Consider the following 15,848-nt stretch of genomic DNA (forward strand, 5'->3'; position numbering starts at 1 on the left):
CCGGCTTGTGGTACGAATCCCCATCTTGTTACAAATTTACCGTCATGCACTCGAATACGATCCTGGAGCAGGAAGCAAAGCTGTCCATTGTTGAACATAAAAAGTTGACATGAAAAGAAGTAATGGACCTCACGTAAGTCCCTCTCTAAGTCGAGGGTGCAGACCCTTTCCTGCTCTTGAGGCCGCTCGCGCAACTGATCTTATTTGCAGTCAAAGTCATCCAGTAAGTTAAAGTCCAAGTCAAAGAAGATGAATAAGAAGTTGAAGCAGACATTGACCCCATCCTGCCACTCTCTGTCTAGTCTAGAGAGATGTCTCTAGGGCATCAAAGTGGCTGTCGATTTCACTGCCAATCCCCAGTTAAGGAGCCAATTTCGCATCTGGTCCCAATGCGCCCCAAATTCCCCAGGCCATAAGTGACGCTGCAGCGGGTCGAGGCCTTTAAGGCCAGGCTGTGTCTTTTTGACACTCTATCATCTGGAATGCCTTTGTTCCTCAACATCTGCGGCAACCAGAAGGGTGGGGGGGTGATAGTTATAACTATGATGTCCGACTCCAGGCCAATTCTGCCCCTGCTCCAACTGAGGTCACACTCCACTGTAGAGCACGCTGGTCGCCGTACACTCTGTCTCAGATAATACACTCCCACTACCACCATCCTCAGAAGCTCCATCTTCCTTTTGGGCTGATTCTGATTCTGACCAGACTTTGCCACCACTTGGGGATGACAGTGGTGATGAAGGGAATGAACATGAACTTACAGGTGGCCAGTTGCCTTGATGCTTCCCCTGATGCAGGGTTGATGTAAGCTTTTACATCTATTGCACCAAACGCCCTTGGGTCGATGACAACCTTTCTGTAGCATTCTCGGAGCAAAGAAAGGTATAGCGATGCAGAAAAGGAAGTTAAGGTGGATAGTCATCTGCATTAGGATCTGCTATGCATTGGCCAAGAAACAACCTCGGGAAAACGTAGAGTTCCTTCCACTAGAGCCAGGGTTGTTTCGCCTACATTGGCTCGCAAAGTGCCTGTTCTTGATACCTGTTAGGCCACGACATGGGCGTCGTTGAGCATATTCAAGCAGCACTACAACCTTGACAGCCAGGTCTGGTGGGAAGGGCATTTCGCCCATTCTTCTTGCAAGAAATGTCGGTCTGATGCTACGCCACAGACACTCCAACTATGAGAAGGATTGCTTTGGTATTTATATTAAAGGTGAGAAATCTGCAGTTAGAATTATTAGTAACGCTCTTTCTGGTGGATACTCTATCCAACTGCAGATTCCTCACCGTCCTCCCACTTCCCCATTCTGGGGAGTGGCCTCCATTTTCCCTGTCAAAAAGTGTCCCAAATTAGAGATTTTGGCACCCGCCCAATTGTTCATGCGTGGATGCGAAACAAGTCTGGCATGAAAATGACGTTGACATGCAAGTTTGGCGCTTGTATACGGCTCCGCTCCGTCACTTTCAGGGAGGAACGAGGCCAATACGAAGCTGCATGATGCCACATGGCAGTGCCTGGAAACACAGCTGTGAAAACTTCCAGATCCCGTCTGCTGCCTGGGGAATATTCTATAGGGGAGAAATCTGCGGTTAGATTGAGTATTCACCGGAAAAAGCGTAACCAACGGTAAGTAACTTGTTTGTTACGCATCACTAGGATGATGTTTATGCCTGAGAAAAACAGCAAGTTGAGGAAGGTTTGCTTGAAACAATTCAAGGCACCACTTCATTATTTCCTTTGCTTTGCGCCATTACTGACTTGATCCAACTGTCTCTAAAGGGACAGTCCACCCTGAACTAGGAGGCCACAACCTCCCTGCACAGGAACAAAAGCATCCCCGGTGGGGTCCTGCCCCTTAAATTCCAGCCAACACTATGAAGCCTCTGTATTCTCAAAGCACTTTCAAACAGAGGAGTTCTCCTTCTGATCGCCCATGCCCTCTTCAGTGATAACTGCAATCCTACCAAGCACTTTGCAGTGGGGACACTGCACTGTGATGGCATTGTTACCTAACCTGAACTGTGACCTGTTCATTAGTGGACCAATGGTAATCAACAAGGACCTGATTTGATTCATGTTAGGCGCTCTCACTGGGAATATTTGTAAGCCAACGAGGAACCTGTAAGACAATCTGCAGAGCCTTAGACACCCTCTTAGAGCCTTTCTACCCCCTGGAACCCTCTTGGAACATTTCTACCTGCTGCAGCAACTGATGTATCTATTTCTACCTAAATGTTTCTTATCAAGTTTACACCCATCAGGACTGACGAGGGCTTTCATACATGACCAGGGATCCCTAAGCCTGGACACTCACTGGTTGCTCTACCCAAAGAGTGTGCACCAGTATTCTATACCCCCACCCACTACCCCCGGCTCACTTCAAGAAACTGAACAGTGCTTCCTAGAGGAATGGTTACTCTCCAGTGCTCTGAGCATGCCCTCGTCAACATCCTCCCCAAAAGTCTAACAATAGACCCCATAAAGGTAGAAAATTAACAACCTCACATCCACATTCCCCATTGATGCAAAAGTTCACTTACTCCTTGAAAAACTGTTGATCAGTACAATTCCGACTGAGGCAAGTATATGGCATAAAAACGAGTAGGACGAATTTGTAAATCTCTTCTGGCACAGAACTTCAACAATGCGTGGAAAAAAAAATTGCAGAGTAAAATCCTATTTTGCCCTTGCAAATGGGATTTCATCTCATGGACATTCTCCTAATATGGTCGATGTTCTGTTTGAGCACGTCTGCTCCAGTTCCTGTGGGAGAGTGGGCGGTTCATTAGCAAAAGTTGCTTAACACTCACAAACTTGTAAGTTTGTGGGAATTTACCTAACCTTTTCATTTAGATTCTCTCTAGTTATACAGTGCCCCAATTCTAAGGACATGTTGGTGTGGGTGATCCACCATAGTGAGCGTAAAAGGTTTTCCATGTTTAATAAGGAAAAACATATTTTGCAAGAATAATTTCCCTTTTGTGTTGCATTCCTGAATGCATAAATGTAGACTTTTAAAATATGCGGAAGTGGTTAAGCACTCAAGTACCTCTAGGACTCTGCAACCATTGTAGATTACCGGGAGTACTAAAAAATATATTTGGCCATCGATAGAAAGCCCTACGTTAACTCCAACCATTGGCGCCAGCATACAAGTGTACATTTCCGGCTTGTTCCCTGCAGGTATATTGAATCTGTGACTTTGTTGCTAGAAATCTGGGGAAATACCCTCTTTTTTGCAGATGTAGACAATTTCACTTTCAGATTACAATATGGACATTAGCTCATGGTTAAACCAACGTAAACTAAAATTATAAACGAGTTTCACAATATTTGTATGATGCTTTTGGTTTGGACTGATCCAGGGCTTTTTTATTTTGAATTGGAACCTTAAGATGCTCAGATACTCTGTTAATTATGAACTGCTCAGGCTGTCCTTCGATATGTTGAAGTTTTAGTACTGAATGTGGAGTTTGTCTCAACTTAGATTGCGGTATATCTAGCCTGTGTGTGTAGATACTGCTGAATATTCAGGATACCTCCCTTGATCCATTTGTACTGCAGCTTCACTCCACAGCAAAATTAATTATGTGTGTTACTGGATGAAATTATAGCTTGTTTTTGTTTGCTTTCTTAGTTCTGGTCTAACTCTTGAGGAATCCAACGAGATAACAGCTGAAGTAAGCATTTGTGACGAAGAGATCCCGAAACCAGAAGCTGAGTCTAAAGAATCCCCAGCTATCTCAGAGGAAGCGGATATCAAAACTGAAGTCAAAGCTGAACCTGAGGACCATGAGCCGGTGGAAGCAGCGAAGATAACAGTGGAGAACGAACATCCTGAAAATGTAGGAGTAAAAGGCGAGCAAGTTGGTGATCCCTTGGCAGCCGTGGAGAATACCTCTCTCTCGCTCAGTGACACTCCCACTGAGGCCTCTTCAAAGGTTACAGATCAATCTAATAATAAGAAAACACTGGTTTCACCTAATGAAGGGGAGGTTGCAACAAAGCAGACAGGAAGAGTTGCACCAAAGCAGACCGGAACACCCGCACTGGCAGAGGAGGAGCCGCACAGCACCACCGCCGCTGCCGCTGAACTATGCAAACCAAAGAGCTCACTCTTGGTGGAAACTCCCAAGGATGCGGCCTTTGACAGAGAGTTAAAACAAGAGACAAAGGAAGTAGAGACCCCATCACAAACACAAATCGACAGCAATGTAGAGCGAAACAAGCGGAAGTGTGATGATCTCATGAGCAGTCCTTCAAGTCCAGAAAAGCGAACACGAGTGGCAGATCCACCGCAAGGCCAGCAGTCATTTCGGAGTCCACCTAAATCCTTTCCAGAAGTTGCAGAGCAGAAGCCACAGGAGCGGAAAGTCCCTCCACTCAAGGTAATGATTACATTTTTATCTCATCTTGCTGCCCATATTTTCAGCACACCAGGATGATGTCATATTTGGGTACAAAGCGAGAACTTATCAAACAAAAGAGAGAGATTTGGTTGTGAATGAGAAAGTCAATGAAGCATTATATCTTGAGGCAACATTTCAGGGCACCTAAAGTTTTAAACAACATGTTCTGCTTAAAAAGTGTCAAAATGTTTGTAGACAGAAACTAACGAAAATATGGTTTGGGGTAAATATATGAAATAACCTTTTTAATTTGAAAAGGTTACCAGATTGTAAAAAATTACTACAATAAACCGTTATTCTGCATAATACTACTGCTGGAAATAGTCATCATGCTGTGATGCTGGAAGGGGAAGTCTTATGTCCCCTAGAAGTGGTGGGGTTAATAAAAAAAATGTAAATTAAAAAAAGGCAGCACAGAGACATAGTAAAATAGTCATTTTCACAAAGTACAGATGAGGTTGGAGTCCAGGTATTTACCCAAAGTGTAGGTAGAGAAATTAGTTGATGTGGTGCACTATATTGTCAACAACATCACATACCACGAGCCCAGCCATTTACCCTTAAAATGCACTCATAAAGGTTTTCCCTTTGTAGTGTTGGAGGGTAGTCTAGCTGTTGCTGTAATAGTGGTTGACTAGTGTAGGAACTATAGTCTGGGTAGTTGTGGTTGCTAGTGTGGGATCATTTATAAACTTGATCAGTTCAATTGAATATCTATTTCCGAATAATATTCCATAACACATTTCCAGTACCTTAGAATATTCATAGAATATAATAATCTATAATAAATTTTTGTAACTACATCAGTGAACACGTTTCCCTGATCTCAGACTTCATTGTCCATAAAAAAAACAATAGTCCATAGGTCTAATGTGAACATCAATAAAGTGCTTTGCCTAAAGTGATATATATATCAGTTTAATTAGCAAATCAATTCTAGGACTTCATAGGCAAATACATTTTCCAATTACTGTAGTAGTAATATCTATCAAACAGCCACTTTAATTGAGAGTGTCAATTTAAAGATTTATCGTTTACTTGTTGCTGTGAATGCTCTGAGACAGTGGTTCTTAAAATGTGGTCCAGGTACCCCTGGGGCCTCAACTGAATTTAGAAAACCTTCCTATTAAAAACGTGTTTTTATATTTGTTTATGAATTATTTAAACATTTGTATATTTGTTTGATGAATGCTTGTTTCTACATTTTCTCTGAATTGTTGAAATTGCTTAGACTGGGGTCCCCGCAATCCCGTAACAACTCCATGGGGGGGGGGGGGGGGGTCTCATGATTCAGGATTGATTCAGTGGGGGTCCATGGATTCCAGATTAAGTGGGAATCCACAGAGTCAAAAAGTTAAGATATACTACTAAGAGCAAGGATGGAGCCCCCTTGTGTCTAGTACCATTTAACGTTGAAGGCTGCTCCGATTGGCTAGCCATCTCGCAGCTTTTGTTTGTTGCACCTGTTTAAGCTATTCAGGCCAAGTGCCCTGGTGGCGAACAAGGCATGGCTAAAAGCGTCTGAAGGCATCTGAGTTTGAATATAATGAGGTTTATAATTATTTGCAAATTCAGCAGTGCAGTCCACATTAGCTTTGCAACTTCTTGTACCACAGTAAAAAAAAAATAATAAATTGGAGGGTCATCCTTCTCAGCCCAAGCAGCCAAATTATGGAATTCGCATCATCAACAATATGAGCCATTGAGAATCCCTTCGTATTCAGGAGGATGGTGAATTCATGGCTTTTTCCTACCTGAATGTATCAGACACAATCAACCAATCCCTCAGCCCAGCATAACGCTAGATGATGCTAGCTTTTAAATCACAAATAACCTATAACTAAAAAATAATTATTTGTCAATTACTGCATAATTTACTGTAGCATGGCTACTTCACGTCCGGTACAAATAATAACTAATACATTATACTTCACATAGTAATCAGGTTGTCACAATATACCTCTTGTCGAAAGTCCATTACATAGTAGTCCAACTAATGTATGTGGTAAGAATTAGCATAGATTAGCCTGACAACCTCAGAAATTTTAGCCATGACTATATTTTTATAATAAAACCCATGTCGATTTTCCTAACTATTGGATTAACTTGTCTGCACATACAACAAACCTCCATATATGACTTAGACTTTCTTAAGAATTATTTTCAAATCGTGTACCCCTAAACTGGAATAACCATGTCTCTGTATGTGACAAATAACTAAATGTGGGTACCTATGAGTAGCGTGCCACTGGTCTAGAAGGCACGTCTGCGCGTCGCCAGGCTAGCAAGCGATATATAAATGCCAGTACAATACAGTACAGTGATCTTACAAATGAGTCACACTAACAGCTGATTCTGGGGTTTGACAAGACCACCCGCTGTCCTATTGTGGCTTATTGTTTGGTCATAGGTAAATTTCATTGCTCACAGTAGTGATGAGAGACACTGACCAGGTATTTGATTAGATGTTTGGAGACAATATGATATGAGAATATTGGCAATAACAAGAATTTCATTTTATTTGGATCTTGGAATTTTCTAGTGCATTAATTGCATAAAGTATTGTATAGTTTATTTGATGGACTCCTGCAGTCATATAACACAACAATACTGCTGTGATTGCCTATCTGACCAAAGGCTAAAATTCAGCTAATAATGTGCTATTCAGAAATTCAGATTACATTTGCCAAATTTTCTTGCACTGAACAGTCAATGCAGGAGAATACATGATACTTTTGAATGTGACTTCACATGGGCTTAAGAGTGTTTTAAGGAGCTGGAAATATTATATGCACCATACTATTTAAACCAGTTTGTAAGGACTCTGTACAGTGTAGAGGATATGTATGTTTTGCTCAAACTTAATTCCAGCAACCAAGAACTGAAGTTTTTTGGGGGGAATGGGGGAGATTGTGAAGCTGGTGTCTCCTAAACACTATTTGATTTTATTGTGGAGTTTCACGGGGACTTTGGGCCTAATTTAGACCCTGGCAGATGGGTTACTCTGTCAACAGTGACAGATATCCCATCTGCCGAAATAGAAATCCCATAGGATATAATGGGAGTTATATTTCGGAGGACGGGATATCTGTCACCTTTGTGACAGAGTAACCCATCCACCATGATCTAAATCAGGCCCTTTGTTACTAGACACATAGCTAATTTGTGGTAGAGATGGCCTATTATTAGATGTTTTGTAGTGCTGTGCCAGAGACATCTCTTTAGGTGATGGAGAGAAACTTAAAAAGCATGTGGACTGGGACTGGGAACTAGTGCATTTCTGTTAGTACTGTCAAGACGGGATCTCTCCTTTGTTTGAATCATGCAGTTGAGGCCATACAGGACAGATATGGCCATATGGCCATCAGACATGATGGCCATATGGCTGTCTAGTCACCTTCTCAGTTTTTTAGTTTTTCTAAGGCTTCACGTCATATACTTGAAGTTTTTTAGTGGTAAAGACTGTGTTAAGGACTCTTATGGGGATTGTATTTATGTTTTTGGGGGGAGGAGGGGGGAGTTGGTTGTCATAATTCCCTTGTTGCAGGTTTCCTTGGGTTCATAGAAAATCTTAGTACCCATAGATGAAGACGCTTAATCGCATTTTGACCACTGGTTTGATTGGACCAGTGTTAAGATATACCACTTGATGATGTCTTGAGTTTTAAAATGTTTTTTTTTGGGGGGGGGCGAAATGTTGTGTCTTGCTGCATGAACTTGCTTCAGTGATTCCATTCTTTTTTTTTTGTTTTTCAGATTCTCTTCTCAAGATTTACTCCAAAGCCATTTCCTGCCTGCCAGGTCTCTCCCAGGGCTTCTTTTCCAACCACAGGTACTAGTCCTGGGAGAACAGGCGCCAGGACCCTTGCAGATATCAAGGCAAAGGCTCGAATGGCCAGAGAACAGCGGGCAGCGGCAGCAGCTGCAGCCGCTGCAGCTGCTTCCATTGGGGATGCAGTCCCAGGGCCTGGCCCCGGAGGTGGAGGGCCAGGAGGCGGAGAGGATAGGTCCGCAAGTAGAGCCTATGAAACTGGAAACCAGACTTGCACCTTGGAACCGGGAAGACCTGGAAGCGGGGGAGGTGAGGGGCGACCTTTACTATCTCATCCAGACATCCAATCAAGTGCAGATTCGCCGACCGCAGGCACGGCCTCCAATGAGCCCGTGCCAAGAGCACAACTACAGCAAACCCTCTCTGCACAATCCAGAGCTGCAGCATGTGCCTCATGTTTACCTACCCCAGCAGCCACACCTGGCCCCTCATCTGCAATAGAAATGATCACTGCAGGGACCTCGCAGTGTGCAAATTTGAGCCGTGTGATTGTGACAACCAGCTCACACATAAAAACGCCTACTGACTCCATAAAAGCTGCTAATAGTGTAGGGCAGGGAAAAATACTTTCTTTTTCATCTGGTTTAACCTCACCACAAGCTTTGACCTCAGTGCTGCCCCATCCCACTGGCGCTGCTTCAAGTCAAGGGTTAGGCAAAGATGTTGCTACGAATAATAATGTAGTAAGCACATACCATCTTGACACTGCAGCGGCGAGCCCAAATAATAGGAGTAACCTTACTGTGGCATCCTCCAGTTCAACATCAGATGCCACTTCAATTTCACTGGCTCCAGTTGTGCCAACAATGTCTCAGGCCAGTGTGATTGTATCATCTTCTGTTTCCACTCCACTCTGCAGCACTTTGCCAATGGCCTCTCGCCTTAAATCTCAAGGAACAAACTCAAGTATCAAGACAGGGGCTAGCATTCCTGCTAATAACCCCTTGGTAACTCAATTGCTGCAAGGGAAAGCTGTGCCTCTGGAACAAATCCTGTCTAAGCCTTTCAACAAAGTGGAAATTCAAGCAGTGCCGCAATCTCTGGTTGAAAAGGTGAAGCCTCCTGGGGCAACAGGAAGCATTAGTGGAAGTGGACAAGGTCATGAGAGGCCGCCCAGCTTAGTGATGCAGCAGCTAGAAAGAATCATCGGCCAGGGGCGGTACGTTCACCAAGGTCAAAGAAGCTTGCACCTTATCTCAGGGAGCGACCAGAGGGACAACAGCATCAACCAACCACAAAGCCAAGAGACATTCAGCAAGACAACACAGGAGCACATGCAGCAGATTAGTTCTGCGTCAGCACTTCAGCCACTGCCAATCAGCGCTGGTCAGGCAAGCTATCCACCAGAACACGTCTCTGCTAGTCATCGGTTTATGTTGGGTTTTACTGGAAGAAGGACCGGTAAACCTGCCATGTCAGGCCATTATCTCCTCAACATTTCAACCTATGGCAGAGTTACTGAGAGCTTCAGGAGAGCTCACACTCTGGATTCTGAAAGCCAAAGGTTTTTGAGTAGCAATGAACACACATCCAAAACAAATGATGGGGAATACGAGAGCGAAGGGGCCGATGATAGCGACGACAGTCTAACAGCGACCGATGAAGAAGATATCGAAGATGATGCTGAAAACAAAGTGACGTCCCAGGCAGCTGAGATGGGTGATCACCGAGATGTAAGACCAGCACCACGAAAAGCTAGCAATCTGGTGTCAAGCAAAACTGTGAAAACAGACACACAAAGGTTTGAACCGGGTGTAAATCAGAAAGAGAGATTTCATCTATTACCAGGGCATCAGTTGTATGATGAAGCTGCATTAGCTAGAGGCTTTATCCAAGCCGCCCAGGCCAGAATGGTGAATGTTCTTGGGGGGAAGATAATGCACAGCCCTCCTGAGCTCTACAGACTCTCTGGTTCTTCCTTTGACCATCCGATGCATCCGCCTCAGTTTGTTTCTCATTTGCAAACGCCACGAGTTTACGGAAACCCCGCTCTCTTGGGTGGATCTGGCTACGGAGGGATCGTCAACGTTTCCACCTCTCCAAATGTAAACAGCAGCCCAGCCATGCAGCCATCTTGCAACCAGGACTCAATAAGCACAGGAAATGTCATGTCATTTTCTGTGACTGTCACAACGATCCCTGCCGGCCACGCCTTGAATCCTGGCAACCACGGACAGCCTATTTCTGTTCAAGCCTTCACTGGAGACAGTGGGATGGAGAATTCACCTTCCAAATGTTATTGTAGGTTGAAAGCCATGATTGTGTGCAAGGGTTGTGGTGCTTTCTGCCACGATGACTGCATTGGCCCCTCTAAACTGTGTGTCTCCTGTCTTGTTGTGCGTTAGCAGATGTCGGGGGACTGGTTACGGCAATTCTTGCAGGTTAATTCCTCTCTCTCCTTTTGCTCATTGATGGCTGGGAAATAAATATGGGTAATTGCCTTGCACAAGACAGAGAGAGATTAATCAGGAATACAAGATTGCAATATCTTTTATAAACAAGAGCACCTTTTTAACGGTGTGAATCACTCAAGACTTTGTGAATCAGGACAAGATTGCACTTCAGGAATCATGTAAATAAGCCACAATATTTCTTTAGAACTTATGTATACATATATATATATTTTTACAAGTATTTAGGTGAAACATATATTGATTTACTCTTCTGATGCATTACCCCATCTCGCGATATAGAGCTGAAACGCATCCCAAAAATATGTTGCCCCATGCATGTGATATTTTAATTCAGATGTGTTCCATCCTAAGTTTTGATTCGTTGTATTGCAGGATGAACAGCCACAATCGGGTGTATTTGAGGAAATATCTTTCCCTTAGTTGTCCCTGTACTTTCCCTACATCCTCATGTCGAAGTTGCCTAACAGTTCTGTTGCAGTGACTAGCCACTGACCCCGCACACTTCATTTCCATTTGTTTTCTCCCCACAAAGTGTTATACGCCAGGAAGGTAACCATTTTGCATATTTGCATACAGTTCCTCCACAAATAGCTGACCTAAGACTTGCTCCTCACAGGTTTTGGTAACAGAAGCAGACTCCTGGGAATATTTTGCTGGCTTGTTCGATCTCCGAAGAACATTGTTGCCTTATATTTTTACTAGAGACTTGAGAGCTAAGAAATCTAAGAATTGTTCCCTATAGGGTCATCAAATATGTACCAACATATTACATTTCCACCTGTATCCAGTTAATTGTATATTCTGCAGGAACCGCTGGAGATGAAGAAGACTGAGGTAGAAAGAACTTCTCCAGTGCGTGGGGCTCGCTAGGGTCTCAAAGAGCCCACTAGCACCAGTAACCCAATAAGCAAAGTTCGTGTTTTGTGTAGACATCGGTGTCCCTCGGCATGTTGTTTAGTTTTTTATAGTAGTAAACCACGCGGATGGCCACTGTTGTTCCTACAGCTTGTCCTAAGTAGACCGTTGTGCCTGCAGTGCGGCAAACCATCACAACAGTAAAAATGAATTTGTTTTAGAAAACTCTGGAAACCTTCCTGAAAATGAAATCCCTTACCCTCCAACAAAGGAAGACGCGCCACCTCTCCTCTCATGCACCTTAAATTATTATTAAGCCATGTCTTGGATCTCTTCTCTTTACAGGTGTGAGTCTTAGCAGACCAAGCTAGCAGTTCAAAGCTGGCCCTTGCCCTCTTGTCAAGCTGAGGTACCCCTAGATCTAAAGTCACATTTTCTGCTTGTACCAGCCTAAGGAAGCATTTGCGTTCTTCAGTTTGCACCATATCTGTTTTTAACATTGGGTGATCCTTAAAATTGATCCTTCAAATCTTGTCAAATCTTTTGCCTTTTCATCTTCCAGCTATTGAATGAGAGTCCAGTCTTTTACATTTATATGTAGACCAGATGAAAAGGCAATAGTTTAACAACTGACATCGCAAGAGGGTACCAGGTGAGAGTGTGGTTGGAGTCGTGCTTCGGGCTCTGTTTTTTATAAGGGAAGGTGTTAGTGGTTGTAGATGCAGACCAAAACAAGGGTTTGGAGGATTCATTTTATACTGCGGCGGGAAGTCAGGGTTTCCTTCTTTCACTGTAAAAGCTACATTAGTGTCCGGAAATTAACACATTTTATGATTGTCTCTGTCTTGCCTTACGCTCCCTCATAGTATATAATAATGCATTGTACGTCCTACTGTAGTCACAGGGAAGTACAGTAAAACAGGCACCTTATGTTGCATACTGTAAGAAATTTGTACGTGTCTTGCTTCCGACAGGCAGATGTACAAGATAGCCACAATAGATGCCACAATAGATGCATTTACAAACAATAGTTCTAAATGGGAAATATTTACATAGTCAGTGGTTATCTTGGATTTCTTCACTAGATTGAACCCTTACATAGGTCTTGAGTTATTATTAGGCGGAACTAACTTTCCATGGTTTCCATTTGCACATAGTATATTTTAAAAGCCCAACATGGTTGGTCCTACTATGTAATGTTTTGGTACCACCCCTACGTGAAGGGAATGAAAAAAAAAAACAGGTGTCATCTTGACCAGTGGACCAGACTGCAGCATCATCATTGTTGCAAAGCCCAGGTGTTCTTTTTAGTTTGATGGTAAACACTGTCATCTAAGACTGGCCGTAGGGCAAATCATGACAAAGGAGCAACTTGGGCACCACTAGTAGGGCTCATTCTAAACAAGAAAGGTTGTTCGTGGAATCGCAAGGGGAGCTAAATGTAATTTTTCCTTGAGCAGCAAAAATGCTTCCCCCAATGTTCTTGTGGAGTTTGTGTGTGTATTTATGCATATGTGGGTGTGTAAATGTGTATATAAAGATATGTGTATATATATATATAATATTTTTTTCATCCTGATCTGATTTTCTACTTTGGAGCCGAGCTTATTATATTTTTGCCACCCAAAACAAGTTTCAATGACCCCTACAGAGTTGAACACTGGATATGCAAATTTAAATTTCTTAAAATGTTCTGACTAAAGCACACCGTCTTTAGCATGCCCCATTCATTCTGAGTCCAAAGAACGAGTAAAAAAAGAGCTCTTCTGGCAGCCACTATAAATACTGCAAAGTGTAATCTGTGCAGTTTCTCCTTCTCCCAGCAACCCTCTTGGAGGAACAGTGTTGAAAGCAAACAATTATCATGTTCAATTATCGACGTATTTCTTTGCTTCCTTTTCTTGGTACACTTCTGGAGAAGACTGTCAACATCCATCTCTCTGAATTATCCGACAAAAGCATAACTTGCTGTCTTCACTTCTTGAGGATCGAAAACAGATATTCCTATTCCCCTATAGCGAGCAAAGGCGAGAATCCTCAGTTGTGCCGTTTCACAAAGTTCCATAGTTTGACCACTTTTGCTCAATGTCCACACCACCATGCCCAATTCCTTATCAGTCATTCGATGTTGGCTGTCCTATAGCCATACAAAGCGAAGGTCCCGATTTAGATTTTGACAGTGGCGGAGTACCCTGTCTTCCAAACTCTTGGTCTGCCTTTCCAGTATTGAGTCTGGCAAACCATCAGGTTAACACTGATGGAGTCAAATTTGACATTGTCAACATAAATCTTCCTCCAGTGCCCTGAGGGACTACAGGCCAACAGATGTGAGCCATCCGACCATCCACCATATTTGCAGTGGGAAGCAGGGAGACTTTTATTGTTTATATTCTGTCCGGCACCACCAGGACTATCCTGGCAGTGAGGGACAGTAAAAGTAACACATATGACCCATGTTGTTGGAGCCATTATTTTTAACTTTTCCAAAAACAAACTCCCACTTAATTTTAAAAAAAGTAAAAACTTTTATAAGGTTGGTGTCAGCGTCCAGCACCAATGAAGGACGCACACCAAACTTTTTAATGGCTTTGTACCAGCCTCTGTAATGGCAGTGCATGCAAACCAATAGAGTTCACCACAGGGCCGACTGTGACCTCTAAATTTGGGAGGCAGAGTAAAGGCAGGGTGGCGGAGGTAAATTCCTCCACCACCCTGACACCAAACACTAAATCAGGCCTTAAATTTCAATAAAACTGAGATATTGCTTGTTACTTCCCAGGCTTTGCTTATTGTGCCTTTAGCATGCCCTGAAATTATAGGCAATTTCCCTATCCTTTCAGCGTCTGACCGTAATGTACGTGTTTTCCTAGATGCCAATCTTTTGTTAGAAACTCAGATTCGGCGCATCTTAAAAATCAGTTTCTGGTATTAAAAAACTCCACACTTGTTATTTACCTTTTATTGAGCAAGAACACCAAGTCACTATAGTCAATGTCTCGATTCAGTCTATTCTTGACTATGGTTACGCTATATATAGGCATGCCCCAAAGGTTTTGCAACGCTAGCTGGTGCAAAACACAGCGGGGAGGTTAATTACTTAAACTTCAGAAAGCGAACACAGTACCCCTATATTGTCTGAGCTCCAATGACTTCCAGTGAAAAGTCGCATTCTTTTCAAAGCCATGGTTATTGTTCACTGAGTGGTTTACCAACACTCTCCTGAATTATTTGCAAATGCATTTCCCTTCAGTTCCCCCTAATAAAAGCCTAATGTTCTGCTCATGCTTGTCGGCTGATTAGCCCTAAAATGTGCCTTCTCAAATTCAGTAATGGGGCTTTCTCAGTCGCTGCAGTGAAGGTATGGAGTTCGCTCTCTTTTGCCTTTCAGTCCAATGCTAATCTAACTTGTTTCAGGGAAGCACTTAAAACCTATTTATTCTAACTCTGTCTTTTTAACTGTTATCATAGCCTATGGGCTTAAAACGATGCTTCGGCGAATGAGCGCTTTATAGTCGTATTCCATAGGCCGTAAGAGCTATCTATCCTGAGCTCCAAGGGAATGTTGAGCCATCCTGCTAATGCCAGCTTAAGAGCTGACCCCACGAAAGCAATTTCTTACTTGTCCATCTTTTATAGAATTCAGAACCAGCAGTTATTGATATTAAAAAAAAAAAGCAATAATGTCCATTGAGCTGTCCTTTTCTGTGTAGAGAGGTGCATGTCTCTGAAAGGCCGTCTTCTTTCCATCTTTGGTCTCATTCCTCATGGCTTACTGTAGAGTTTAGTTTGCTGGGACATACGCAGTGCCTGAATCCTCCTCTGGAATCTGCCACAGTGAGTTTTATACTGAGCTTCAGCATTATTATTTTTTTAGATATACACACACCGCCATTAAGAACATAGTTGGAGCACGCTCTGGTTTCCGCCTTATTCAAGGCCTCGACAGTGACAGGGAAATGGTTTGGTTTAAGCACAATTGATGCAGCAGCCGTAAGAACCAGTTGATTTTATGAAAACACATCAAGCACCAATCTTTTCTGACTCTTTTTCACACCAAGCAATATCAGAACATGTTGAGTAAAATCTTGGTGGGTCCAGTTGACACAAAGTGGTATTTTGCACAGCACAACTGAAGGGGCACAAGTGGTGATGATGCATTTGGCTCCCTCAGAAAACCAAGTATGAGCTTTCATCAGAGATAGATGCCATCCCAGCTTTCCTACAATACTGCTAGCTGAACCGTAGCTTATATGTTCAGTTTTTAATTCTCCACCAAGAACGCGTGGCGTGTTTGCCCTCTATCGTGGAATTCAGCATTAAGGAACAATCTTAAAT

At 43.0% G+C, this 15,848-nt stretch overlaps 1 protein-coding gene across 2 annotated transcripts in view; it reads left to right on the forward strand.

Moving 5' to 3' along the window:
- ASXL2 (ASXL transcriptional regulator 2) overlaps positions 1-15,187 on the forward strand; it is a 516,529-nt gene extending 501,342 nt beyond the window's left edge. For both annotated transcript variants that reach the window (XM_085613205.1, XM_085613206.1), the window contains 2 exons: positions 3,641-4,391; positions 8,169-15,187. In XM_085613205.1, the coding sequence (XP_085469331.1) occupies positions 3,641-4,391; positions 8,169-10,589 (3,172 nt within the window). In that variant the 3' untranslated portion in view covers positions 10,590-15,187. The remainder of the gene's footprint in view (positions 1-3,640; positions 4,392-8,168) is intronic.
- The last annotated feature ends 661 nt before the right edge of the window (positions 15,188-15,848 follow it).

Source organism: Triturus cristatus, chromosome 6, assembly GCF_964204655.1.
Source record: "Triturus cristatus chromosome 6, aTriCri1.1, whole genome shotgun sequence".
In the NCBI taxonomy this organism is placed as follows: domain Eukaryota; kingdom Metazoa; phylum Chordata; class Amphibia; order Caudata; family Salamandridae; genus Triturus; species Triturus cristatus.